The sequence below is a fragment of the Vanessa cardui genome, chromosome 30 (assembly GCF_905220365.1).
Source record: "Vanessa cardui chromosome 30, ilVanCard2.1, whole genome shotgun sequence".
Taxonomy (NCBI): domain Eukaryota; kingdom Metazoa; phylum Arthropoda; class Insecta; order Lepidoptera; family Nymphalidae; genus Vanessa; species Vanessa cardui.
Genome location: NC_061152.1, coordinates 959844 through 973107, shown reverse-complemented (window position 1 = coordinate 973107; position 13264 = coordinate 959844). Strand labels below are relative to the sequence as shown.

Here is a 13264-nt window from a genome sequence, read left to right as displayed (position 1 = left end):
CTCAGTAGTTACTCTATTTCAACATTTAAAAATACAAAGTCATGTTAGTTAAATACAATTATTTAGATTAATATATCCCGCTTGGAGGTCAACAGGTATTAGCTCCACGCTTTTTTATCATCTACAAAATCTTGTATTGAATAATACGCCTTTTCTATCAATGTATTTTTACAAACGATTTGAATTTACTAAACGGCAAAGTTAAAAATGTCTGCGGAGTTTTATTATAGAAACGGATACCTTGCCCCAAGAAGGATTTATTGACTTTGCGGAGTCGGAAACTTGGCGTTATAAGCTTATCCTTACTCCTAGTGCACATACAATGATCATCACTGATTTTATCAAAGTTACATAACAGATGGCGTGCATACATATCAACTTCCGGAGCTAAAACCTGCACAGTTCGCTCGTATAGGAGAAGATACGATTAAACCCCCCCCCCCCCCTCCAATTCTATCACCGACAAACACACTGTGTCCTGGTGTGACGGTCATATATGTGCACTCTGTCGGGCTCGTTGGATCTCCATTGCATTAGGGAGTCATTTAGGAGAAGATACGATTAAGGACAAACCCCCCCCCCCAAAGTCTATCACCATAACACACTGTGTTCTGGTGTGACGAGACGGAACATTGGGCGAGGTGGCGCCACTGACCGTTGGAGCCGTAGTCGACGATTAAACCCCCCCCCCCAAACTCTATCACCGACAAACACACTGTTCTGGTGTGAGCCAGTCTAACAACATGATCAAGGGCCATAACATTGGGTTAGGTGGTACCACTGACCGTTGGAGCCGTAGTCGTAGCGCGGCAGCTTGCAGTGGCGCGGCATGGCGGCGGCCAGCGCGCGCGTGAACTGCGCCAGCGTGCCGTGCAGCAGCCCCCGCGCCACGCCCAGCAGCTCGGCGACCACCACCGCCACGCCCTGGTAGCCCAGCAGCCGCACCAGCGCGTGAAGGTGCTGCGGGCCCACGAAGCCTGCCGCCAGGGGACGGTACCATCAACCCATAGCACCACGATAGCCAAGTAAACAACATTTGGTTTTATTGTAATCTTACGGTGACATATGCATCAACGCGCATTGGAGCAAAACACAATATATATAAATATATAAAATGGCCCAGTGGTTAGAACGCGTGCATCTTAACCGATGATTGCGTATCAAACCCAGGCAAGCACCGCTGTTTCATGTGCTTAATTTGTCTTTATAATTCATCTCGTGCTCGGGGTGGAAAACAACGTGAGGAAACCTGCATGTGACAATTTTTTATGAAATTCTGCCATATGTGTATTCCACCAACCCGCATTGGAACAGCGTGGTAGAATATATTCCAAACCTTCTCCTCAAATGGAGAGGAGGCCTTTAGCCCAGCAGTGGGAATTTACAGGCTGTTGTTGTATATAATATGAGACAACATCACATACATTACTCTGATCCCAATGTAAATAGCTGAAGCACTTGTGTTGTGGAAGATCAGAAGTAACGACGGCACAAACACCCAGACCCGAGACGACGTAGACAACTAATGGTAATCTACATCACCTCGGTAAATCAAACCCGGGACCTCGGAGTGGCGTACCCATGAACGAGGTCGTTACTTACCGTTGTACTGGGCGTACTGCGCGGAGTAAGCCAGGCTAAGCTGCTTGGAGCCCCACAGCATAGCATGGCCGAACTGCTGCAGCTTCTCACGCTGCACCACCGGAGCGAACTGGATACCACGACACTTCACGAACCTGCGTACAATACAAATCACCGTGAGATTACAACCTACGTTAGATTACAATCTATATCTTAAGGGGAGATGCATTCATATAACTACTAGTGACACGCAATGTGTTTCGATATATCGAACATATAACGTAATAAATTTCGTACGTATGTCACCGTGAGATTACAAACATCGTTAGATTACAATCTATATCTTAAGGGGGGGAGATGCATTCATAAAACTACTAGCGACACGCAATGCGTTTCGGTATATCGAACATATAACGTAATAATTTCGTATGTATGTGTCACCGTGAGATTACAAACTACGCTAGATTACAATCTATATCTTAATGGGGGGAGATGCATTCATATAACTACTAGTGACACGCAATGTGCTTCGATATATCGAACATATAATAAATTTCGTACGTATATGTCACCGTGAGATTACAAACATCGTTAGATTACAATCTATATCTTAAGGGGGGGAGATGCATTCATATAACTACTAGCGACACGCAATGTGTTTCGATATATCGAACATATAACATAATAAATTTCGTACGTATATGTCACCGTGAGATTACAAACTACGTTAGATTACAATGTATATCTTAATGGGGGGAGAGGCATTCACATAACTACTAGCGACACGCAATGTGTTTCGATATATTGAACATATAACATAATAAATTTCGTATGTATGTGTCACCGTAAAATTACAAAAATCGAGAATGTAATCACACCAAAACTCATCTATAGATTCATGGACGAGCAATGGGCCACCTGGTGGTAAGTGGTCACCACCGCCCATAGGCAACGGCGCTGTAAATTAACCATAATCATTCCCTACAACCTTGGGAATTAAGATGATATGTCCCTTGTGACTGTAGTTACACTCACTCACCGTTCAAACCGGAAAACAACAATACTGAGTACTGTTGTTTAGTTATAGAATAACTTATATGTGAATGGTACCCCCCCGAGATTGACTTACGCTTTACCACTAAGTATTACACAGTTGGCGTCTCACCGATCTGTCGCTGCGTTGTAACAGTAGTTGGGTAGGAAGTCGTAGTTGAGCTCCCAGAAAACGTGAAGCGTGATCCGGCCGTACGGCGCCAGTACGCCGTGGTCGGACTCGCGCAGGATCGCGTCGAACTCGTCCAACGACAGATAACGGCTCAACAGCTTATGGCAGAGGCGGTTCACCGCAATCAGACCCTCGAGCTCCTGGTGACATGCATTTACGACCATTAGAGGACATAAGGTCAAATAAACGACATTTGACCTTGAATTGGACCATTAATGGCCCAGTGGTTGGAACGCGTGCATCTTAACCGATGATTTTGGGGTTCAAACCCAGGCAAGCACCACTAACGACCATTACAGGCCATAAGGCCAAAAAAAACGATATTTGACCTTGAATTAGACCATTAATGGCCCAGTGGTTGGAACGCGTGCGTCTTAACCGATGATTTCGGGATCAAACCCAGGCAATCATCACTATATGCATGTGCTTAATTTGTATTTATAATTCATCTATACATGTCATGTTAGTTAAATTCAATTATATATGGATCCTGCCTGGAAGGCAACGAATATTAGCTCCACGATTTATTATCTGTATAATCTTTTATTGAATAATCTATAGCCGCAGTGGTGACCATTTACCATCAGACGGCCAAATATGGAAAAACTAAAATATTTGGAATATCATGTTTTTCCTCAGGAAATCCACATTCATTCCCAGGAATTCCAGTGAAAATAAAAAGTTTATCAACAGCTTGTAAATATGTCACGACTAAGACCCTTTCTGGAACTTCCACCACACTTCTCAAATTAAGCACCTGTAAATTCGTCATGGAGCTGAGTTTGAACGCTTGCATCTTAACCGATGATTGCGGGTTCAAACCGCTGAATATTAATGTGCTTAATTTGTATTTATAATTCATCTCGTGCTTAGCGGTGAAGGAAAACATCGTGAGGAAACCTGCATGTGTCTAATTTCATCGAAATTCTACCACATGTGCATTCCACTAACCCGGATTGGAACAGCGTGGTGGAAAAGGTTCCCAAAACCCTCTCCATAATGGGAGCTGAGGCCTTATCCCAGCAGTGAGAGATTTACAGGCTGTCACTGTTACTGTACAATCGTATAAAGATATGAAAGCTACACGTTTCTGACCACTGAGTGTCTACCACTCTGAGTGCAAGTGGTACGCTGGGACTCACCACCACGCCCGTGATGTCGCCGGCCTCGAACTTGGCGACGGCCGCGTCAAGCGCGCGGTGCATGTCTGCGTTTATTCTCTGAGCGACCTATGGGAAAAAAAAACATTATTTTAATGAGTCAACAAAACCATTATCTTCACTATCAATATCAAACTCAATGAAATAAAACTAGTTATAACGGATTTGAATCGCGTATATTAATTATTTTTAACATCCTGACGTTTCGAGCACTTTACAGCGTTCGTGGTCACGGGTAGACTGAACTAAACGTCGGTATGTTAAAAATAATTAATATATAGTTCAACACAACTTAGATGTAGCATCGGAAAATGCGATGGAATGAAAATAAAACCGATTACTGTCGATTTACACAACCAATAGAAAAAGCTCCCTATCGCGCCACTCGACGCTATTCGTCGCTATAGATTCTCGCGTCAGAGAAAGCAAGTGCATGTAAATCGACGCGTCAAATTGACGAATATATTAAGTCATATGATATTACAAGTTATTACGTTTGTGCAAAGATCATATTCGCATGAGAAATAAATATTGATAATTTGGGATGGCGCACTCAATTCGGATGTGATCGGTTTTACGAATTTTGCCGATGCGACATCTAAGTTGTGTCGTACTATACGCGATTCAAATCCGTTATAACTAGTTTTATTTCAATGTGTAATAATCGCGAAAATTTAAGACAACGTTAATATCAAACTCTTTTAAAATTTATTTATTAATATATATGTAAAGAAAAAGTATATTCTTTAATTTGAATTCCGCACATCAGCTGTCATCGAACGCATAATGACAAATAAATTTTGTTAGCTATGAAAAATATCAATAAAGAAGCAATCTTAGAAAAGTAAAGAATCTTGTAATTTAGGAACAGACAGTATCTCTGACGTGCGTAAATATTATCATAAGCTAAAGTTATATTTGTAAATTAATTGTTGAAAGATAACTATTTATTCAAATTAAGTATAGAATATATAAAGAGATACAGTCATGAAAATTAAAATTCATATTATCACAATGTTTAAGTTGTTTTAAGTTGAGTTTAAATTCCCGCCAATGTTTTCTTTTTTTTTATAATGTTGCCCACTTCAAAATCCGTAGCGACAACATATTTTGAAAAGCAATACTTAATTTTTATTATTCTAATGTATGTAAAACTAACAAATAAATCTTCTCTTACAGAGACACTCAAATTTTGTTTCATTAACCGTGCAATCCTAATAAAAAGAATACAATCTTATATACATAAATAAGACCGGCCAATCAGGAAGAGCTCTCGACAGTTGACAATTTGACCAGATAGATTGTTATCTAACAGTTTAACTTCGATAGACTACAATATAGCGAAAAAAAATTGCAATCATATCTCACGCTTCACAGTTCGACAGTTTACAATCTCACGAGATAGATTATAGAATTTTGAGTCGAGATGGCCCAGTGGTTAGAACGCGTGCATCTTAACGGGTTCAAACCCAGGCAAGCACCGCTGATTTATATGCTTAATTTGTCTTTATAATTCATCTCGTGCTCATCGGTGAAGGAAAACATCGTGTGGAAAACTGCATGTGACAAATTTCATGAAAATTTTGCCACATGTGCATTCCACCAACCCGCATTGGAACAGCGTGGTGGAATATATTCCAAACTTTCTCTTTAAAGGGAGAGGAGGCCTTTAGCCCAGCAGTGGGAATTTCAGGCTGTTGTTGTTGTTGAATTTTGTAATCTTAGGGTAACATATATATAAAAAATTATTAATTTATGGATATATATAAATATATGTATCCTAAGGATAACAACTGTTACCATATTTATAGCGGTTTGACTGAGACGATTTATATGGCATTTTAAACGTGTCGACCTTTTGAGCGAGCATATTGTTGACAACAATAAGGAAACTTTGTTTGTACCGATATTATCGACTTTTTGATTGCTTCTATTTATTTGAATACCCTGAGCGTCTCCAATTATTGAACGCTGACTGTATGATTACGTCACAGCATATAATGCAGTGCGATGTGAAGCGCAGTGTCTTGCTTCGACGTCATTGCGTTCAGTGTGGCGCGGCGGTGACGTCACGCGTTCGGCGCGGCGCGGTGACGTCACCGCGTGTAAGACGGTGCAGTGTGGTGACGTCACCACTTGCAGTGCGGCGCGGCGGTGTGACGTCACCGCGTGTAAGACGGCGCAGCGTGGTGACTTCACCGCGTGTGAGGCGGCGCGGCGGTGACGTCACTGCGTGTGAGGCGGTGTAGCAGTGACGTTACGCGGGCAGCGCGGCGCGGTGTGGTGACGTCAGCGCGTGTAAGACGATGCAGCGTGGTGACGTCATTACTTGCAGTGCGGCGCGGCGGTGTGACGTCACCGCGTGTGAGGCGGCGCGGCGGTGACGTCACGCGGGCAGCGCGGCGCGGTGTGGTGACGGCACCGCGTGTGTGGCGGCGCGGCGAGGTGACGTCACTACTTGCAGTGCGGCGCGGCGGTGTGACGTCACGCGGGCGGCGCGGCGGTAAGGGGCGGTACTCACGAGCGCGCAGAGGTCGACGTGCCGGCCGAGCAGCGCGACGTGCCGCTGGCGCAGCAGCGAGGCGTAGCGGCCCGCGCCGCAGCCCGTGCTGGCGCCGCGCGACGCGCACTCCGCGCGGTACCGCTTGTCCAGCAGCATGCTGGCAACACACACACCACACTTATGGTCCCACGCTACTACACTTTCCGGGTTGGTTTTCCCATCGGATTATAGGAGTGACGGATTAGAGAGTGCTTACATACACACATACCCTCTCACCCACTCACTCCCTAACTAATATATCAAAAATTTAAATCAACCGCTCACTAACTAACTCTAAATCAATCACTCACTCACTAACTCTAAATCAATCACTCAATCAGTAAATCTAAATCAATCACTCACTTACTAATTCTTAATCAATCACTCACTCAATAACTCTAAATCAATCAATCACTCAATAACTCTAAATCAATCACTCACTCACTAACTCTAAATCAATCACTCACTCAATAACTATAAATCAATCAATCACTCAATAACTCTAAATCAATCACTTACTCACTAATTCCAAATCAATCACAAATTCAAACACTCACATACCCATACGCTCTCGCCCTCATTCACACCATTATAAGCTCACTCAATAACTAACTCACTAAATCAATCAGCCACGTAGAGTACGAGAGTGATTCAGGACACTCAATGACACCCTCACTCACTAACTCACGCACACGTGTACCATAACATGTCGTGCGCAATCGATAAATCTCTTAGAGCCACACCGTACCATCAGGACGAAACCATCAAATAAACCATAGACAAAATGATCTAACCTCGACGCGAGCTGCTTGTAGTGCGCATAGACGAGCTCGGAGAGCTTGTAGACGAACTGGTCGAAGCAGAGGTTTACCTCAGCCTCGACCTCGTCGTACAGGAACTGCTTGCGGAACACCGTCAGAGCGTACTGCGCCGAGTCGTTGTAGAGGTCGAGAGGGTACAACACGTATCTGAGGATTTATTTATTTAAATAGCACATCAACAGTACATATAGTACGACACAAATCAGATGTAGCATCGGAAAATGCAATGGAATGAAAATAAAACCGTTCACTGCCGATTTACACGACCAATAGAAATAGCTCCCTATCGCGTCATTCGACGCTATTCGTCGCTATAGATTCACGCGTCAGAGAAAGCAGGTGCATGTAAATCGACGCGTCGAATTGACGAATATATTAGGTCGTGTGATATTACAAGTTATTACGTTTGTGCAAAGATCATTTTCGCATGAGAAATAAATTTTGATAATTTGGGATGGCGTACTTAATTCGGATGTGATCGGTTTTACGAATTTTGCCGATGCGACATCTAAGTTGTGTCGTACTATACATTAAACACTTAAAATTAAACATATAAAACACACTAAAATTAAACATACAAGACACTTATCTGATGTATGTACCAATTACAGACGTACACAGCACTGCTGAAGATTACTGTCTAGCTGCTTAATAATAATACTTAACTATTGAGATGAGAGCTAACATGGCCCAGTGGTTAAAACGTGCATCCCAACTGATGATTGCGGGTTCAAATCCAGGCAAGCACCGCTATACATATGTGCTTAATTTGTATTTATAATACATCTCGTGCTCGGCGGTGAAGGAAAACATCATGGGGATAACCAATGATTTGATCAACTACAAGTAATAATATAAATATTTCTTTACATGTATTTATCGATTAGTTTATATATTATTTATATATGTATGTTTGCCTGTGTATATGTATCTATTTATTTTTGTATGCACAAATATATTGAATATTCCATTTTAAAAATTGTACACCTATGCCTGGAAGAGATTGCTCTTCAGCGATAAGGCCGCCTTGTGTGCCATGCTTTATTTTCTTATATTTATTTCCTGTGTGTTATACTTGTCTTGGTGTACAATAAAGAATATATTATTATTATTATGATAGGCTATTCGACTGGTTTTTAAAATCCATTTTATATTATTTAGTAGAGGTTAAGGAACCCAGTAAAAGTTGTGTTTTATATTTCTAGTACATATTTGCTGACAAATATCATATTAAAAATTCCATATTTAAATAACGCACAAAAACGCTACTTAAATTTATTAATTATTATTTTCAACTTTCGTCAGTAAATAACCATTTCTAAACTCATAATATACACTGATTACAATAATACACAATTTATTTTTCGCATTGTCAAATAGCCTATTAACGCAATCTTAACTAACCACTGGGCCATCTCAGCTCGTGGGGAAACCTGCATGTGTCTAATTTCATCGAAATTCTACCACACGCACTCCACCAACCCCAATTGGAACAGCGTGGTGGAATATGTTCTACAACCTCTTATTAGGAGAGGGTTTAGCCCAGCAGTGGGAAATTTACGGGCTGTTACTTTGCTATCGTCTTTATTAGCCAGGTCTTATTATATAAGAAACGTTCTCTGTATCGGATGCAAATGGAAAATAAACTTGACGACCTCCACGCCGCACGCGCACGTACGCCACTCTGAGGTTCCGGGTTCGATTCCCGGCCGAGTCAATGTAGATTATCATCATTCTATATTGTCTTGGGTCTGGGTGTTTGTGGTATCGTTACTTCTGATTTCCATAACACAAGTGCTTCAGCTACTTATATTGGGATCAGAGTAATGTATGTGATGTTGTCTCATATTTATTTATATTTATATTTTATAAACACTCACTCCATCATAGCTGGCTCCTTGCTTCGGAGGATATGATCTGTCAAGATCCAGGGCATGGACATCTCGATCGGGAACTGGATCCTCTTCTCCATCGTTATCAGATCGTTGCACTCCTCGTTGTGCTGATGTCGCACTGTGCATTTCTGTGACACACACATAAACATTACACAGAATAAAACAAAGTCGCTTATCTTTGAAATTATGCAACGGATTTTGATGCGGTTTTTTTTAATAGATAGATCGATTCGAGAGGATGGTTTTTGTATACAATACATGGACAATATAGTAAAGAAACACTGATAATTTTAGAGATCAATATAAACTTATGTTAACTGTTTACGATAAAGTGCCAGTTACATACAAAACTATTGTTTTTACCAGTGTGACGTCATCAAGATGTCTGACAGCGTTTTGGCGGGAACAAAGAAGGTTTAAAATTTAATTTTAAAGAGTGTAGAGTAAATCTTACATTAACTTTCCTCCCCATAGTCATTTCGAGGTAGAACTCTCTGTACCACAGCTGGGATAGATCACAGCACTTCGCCAGGGAATCTGGTGAAAGGAAACTCTTATTACATACAAAACACCTGGTGGTAAGTGGTCATCACAAAGTATGGACATTTAATTGACACTAATAGTTATAGTTGGTTAATATGTTTTTATTTTTGTTTTAAAATTTTTATACTTATTATTCTTTTATTATGTGTGTTCATTATGTACTGTGTCCTAATAAACATTTCTTTCTTTCTTTCTTTTATTTTTTTTAAACTAAAATCCTTAAATTAACATGGTCAAGGTAACATGGTCATAATTAATACTATAAGTACTTAAGTCTTTAAGCAAGTTTAGTTAGTTAAGTAACTTTAAGTAAGTAAGTAAGTATGTCAGTTGCCATGTTTTCTATTATTATTTGTTGGATATCGATATTTAGATATTATATACAAATGTCTTGTTCACGAGATACAAAACATGGTAAATATCCCACTTTTAATACTTGCAGTAATCAAATTCTTATTTTTTTTTTTATGGTATAGGTTGGCGGACGAGCATATGGTCCACCTGATGGTAAGTGGTCACCATCACCCATAGACAATGACGCTGTAAGAAATATTAACTATTCCTTACATCGTCAATGCGCCACCAACCTTGGGAACTAAGATGCTATGCCCCTTGTGCCTGTAGTTACACTGGCTCACTCACCCTTCAAGCCGGAACACAACAATACTGAGTACTGTTATTTGGCGGTAGAATAACTGATGAGTGGGTGGTACCTATCCAGACGGGCTTGCACAAACCCTACTATCAAGATAAATAAATATAGATGAGATACACTTAATAAAATCAAACACTACTACTATCAATTTGAAAAAAATCTAGAACGACTGGACCGATTCGATGGAACTTTTACTGACAGATAGCTGATGTAATAAGGAGTAACTAAGGTTAAAATTACAGTTAAAATTAACTTTCTTTTAATTTTTGAGGCATTGTTGAGAAAAAAAATATTGAAATAAATTCGTTTTCCGTCTCGCATTTTGAAATTTGGACCGATAATAATTATTTAAATATTGACATATATCCAGTGTTTAATCGTTTTTATAAAACAAAAGAAAACTAGTTAATTGAAACTTTTTTTTGACAAATTTTGAAAAAAGAACTAAAAAACGTGATAACTCAAAAATGGTTCACTTTTGGATCATGCATATGGGGGTTAGAATTATTGCAAACAGTCACCCCTACCACCTCCTAGCGGATATACGTCGAGTTACCAATAACCCTGTATATTAACAACTCACCTGCCAAATTCAACATGTACATCCAGTAGAAACTTTGCCTGTGGAATGTTTCAATCTGTTGCAGTGTGGCGGCATCCAGGTCTTTCCGGAGAGTCCTCCGACCTCCAGACTTGTCCGAGATCAGCGCCTCCAACTGGGTGCGTACCATGTACAGCTGGGTGGACGATGGGCCTGGAAATTGAGACATTTTCATTTATGGCGGGTTTTCAAAGACATTTTTAACTTTGCCGTTTCGAAAATTCCAACTAATTGTAAGAAATACATTGTTAAAGAAGGCATATTATTCGATACAAGATTTTGTAGATGATAAAAAAGCGTGGAGTTAATACCTGTTGACTTCCAAGCAAGATATTTCATTTTATTTAAATAATATGACTGTATTTTTTAAATGTTGAAAAGGAGTAACTACTGAGTTTCCTGCCGGTTCTTCTCGGTAGAATCGACTTTCCGAACCGGTGGTAGCATCACTTAATTGTTAAATGGCGATTCAAAAGTGCTTGAAAAGTTGGTTTGATTGATTTGATCACCTGGTGGTGATTGGTCACCATTATTAACAGATTTCATAACTATCCTTAACGAAGGGACCACTCAAAGGGCCATAACGCAATGGTTTATGGATCTAGCGACGTTAATGTCACAGGATCATACCTGACCCTTTGGGCTATTGCCACTGCTAACACAAGTGATAAGCTTAAAAGAGTAAATAGGAATATTGAGACGGTTGACTGGTAGAAGAGTCGAGATGGCCCAGTGGTTAGAACGCGTGCATCTTAATCGATGATTGCGGGTTCAAACCCAGGCAAGCACCGCTGATTCATGTGCTTAATTTGTCTTTATAATTCATCTCGTGCTCAGCGGTGAAGGAAAACATCGTGAGGAAACCTGCATGTGACAAATTTCATTGAAATTCTGCCACATGTGTATTCCACCAACCCGCATTGGAACAGCGTGGTGAAATATGTTCCAAACCCTCTCCTTAATTGAAGAGGAGGCCTTATCCCAGCAGTGGGAAATTTACAGGCTGTTACTTTACTTTACTGACTGGCAGAAACTGCCTTCAGGTATTAAGTCTGTGTGACTTCTTAATTAATTTGGAACATTGCTATTCTTTTTAAAAGAACAAATGATACTTTTGCCTTATATTGAGCCGAGATTGCCCTTGGTTAGAACGCGTATATCTTAACCGATGATTGCGGGTTCACATCCAAGCACCGCTGAATATTCATGTGCTCAATTAGCGTTTATAATTCATCTCGTGCTCGGTTAAGGGAATTGTGGTTCAGAGCGTGTGTGTGTGTGTGTGTGTGCGGCACTCACCGACGTTCCGGCGCGGCACCTTGATGGTGAAGCTGGCGTCAGCGTCCTTCTTGTGATCAGAGCGTGTGTGTGTGTGTGTGTGTGTGTGTGTGTGTGTGTGTGTGTGTGTGTGTGTGTGTGTGTGTGCGGCACTCACCGACGTTCCGGCGCGGCACCTTGATGGTGAAGCTGGCGTCGGCGTCCTTCTTGTGATCAGAGCGTGTGTGTGTGTGAGTGTGTGTGTGTGTGTGTGTGTGTGTGTGCGGCACTCACCGACGTTCCGGCGCGGCACCTTGATGGTGAAGCTGGCGTCAGCGTCCTTCTTGTGATCAGAGCGTGTGTGTGTGTGTGTGTGTGTGTGTGTGTGTGTGTGTGTGTGCGGCACTCACCGACGTTCCGGCGCGGCACCTTGATGGTGAAGCTGGCGTCGGCGTCCTTCTTGTGATCAGAGCGTGTGAGTGTGTGAGTGTGTGTGTGTGTGTGTGTGTGTGTGTGTGTGTGTGTGTGTGTGTGTGTGTGTGTGTGCGGCACTCACCGACGTTCCGGCGCGGCACCTTGATGGTGAAGCTGGCGTCAGCGTCCTTCTTGTGATCAGAGCGTGTGTGTGTGTGTGTGTGTGTGTGTGTGCGGCACTCACCGACGTTCCGGCGCGGCACCTTGATGGTGAAGCTGGCGTCAGCGTCCTTCTTGTGATCAGAGCGTGTGAGTGTGTGAGTGTGTGTGTGTGTGTGTGTGTGTGTGTGTGTGTGTGTGTGTGTGTGTGTGTGTGCGGCACTCACCGACGTTCCGGCGCGGCACCTTGATGGTGAAGCTGGCGTCAGCGTCCTTCTTGTGATCAGAGCGTGTGAGTGTGTGTGAGTGTGTGTGTGTGTGTGTGTGTGTGCGGCACTCACCGACGTTCCGGCGCGGCACCTTGATGGTGAAGCTGGCGTCGGCGTCCTTCTTGTGATCAGAGCGTGTGAG

At 41.9% G+C, this 13264-nt stretch overlaps 1 protein-coding gene across 1 annotated transcript in view; it reads right to left on the bottom strand.

Moving 5' to 3' along the window:
• LOC124542195 (cytoplasmic FMR1-interacting protein) overlaps positions 1–13264 on the bottom strand; it is a 33791-nt gene that overhangs the window by 7931 nt on the left and 12596 nt on the right. The window contains exons 13-21 of the mRNA XM_047120140.1: positions 11006–11176; positions 9679–9761; positions 9210–9352; positions 7303–7476; positions 6488–6626; positions 3949–4035; positions 2747–2946; positions 1603–1736; positions 786–977 (exon numbers count right to left, since the gene is read on the bottom strand). Of these exons, the coding sequence (XP_046976096.1) occupies positions 786–977; positions 1603–1736; positions 2747–2946; positions 3949–4035; positions 6488–6626; positions 7303–7476; positions 9210–9352; positions 9679–9761; positions 11006–11176 (1323 nt within the window). The remainder of the gene's footprint in view (positions 1–785; positions 978–1602; positions 1737–2746; positions 2947–3948; positions 4036–6487; positions 6627–7302; positions 7477–9209; positions 9353–9678; positions 9762–11005; positions 11177–13264) is intronic.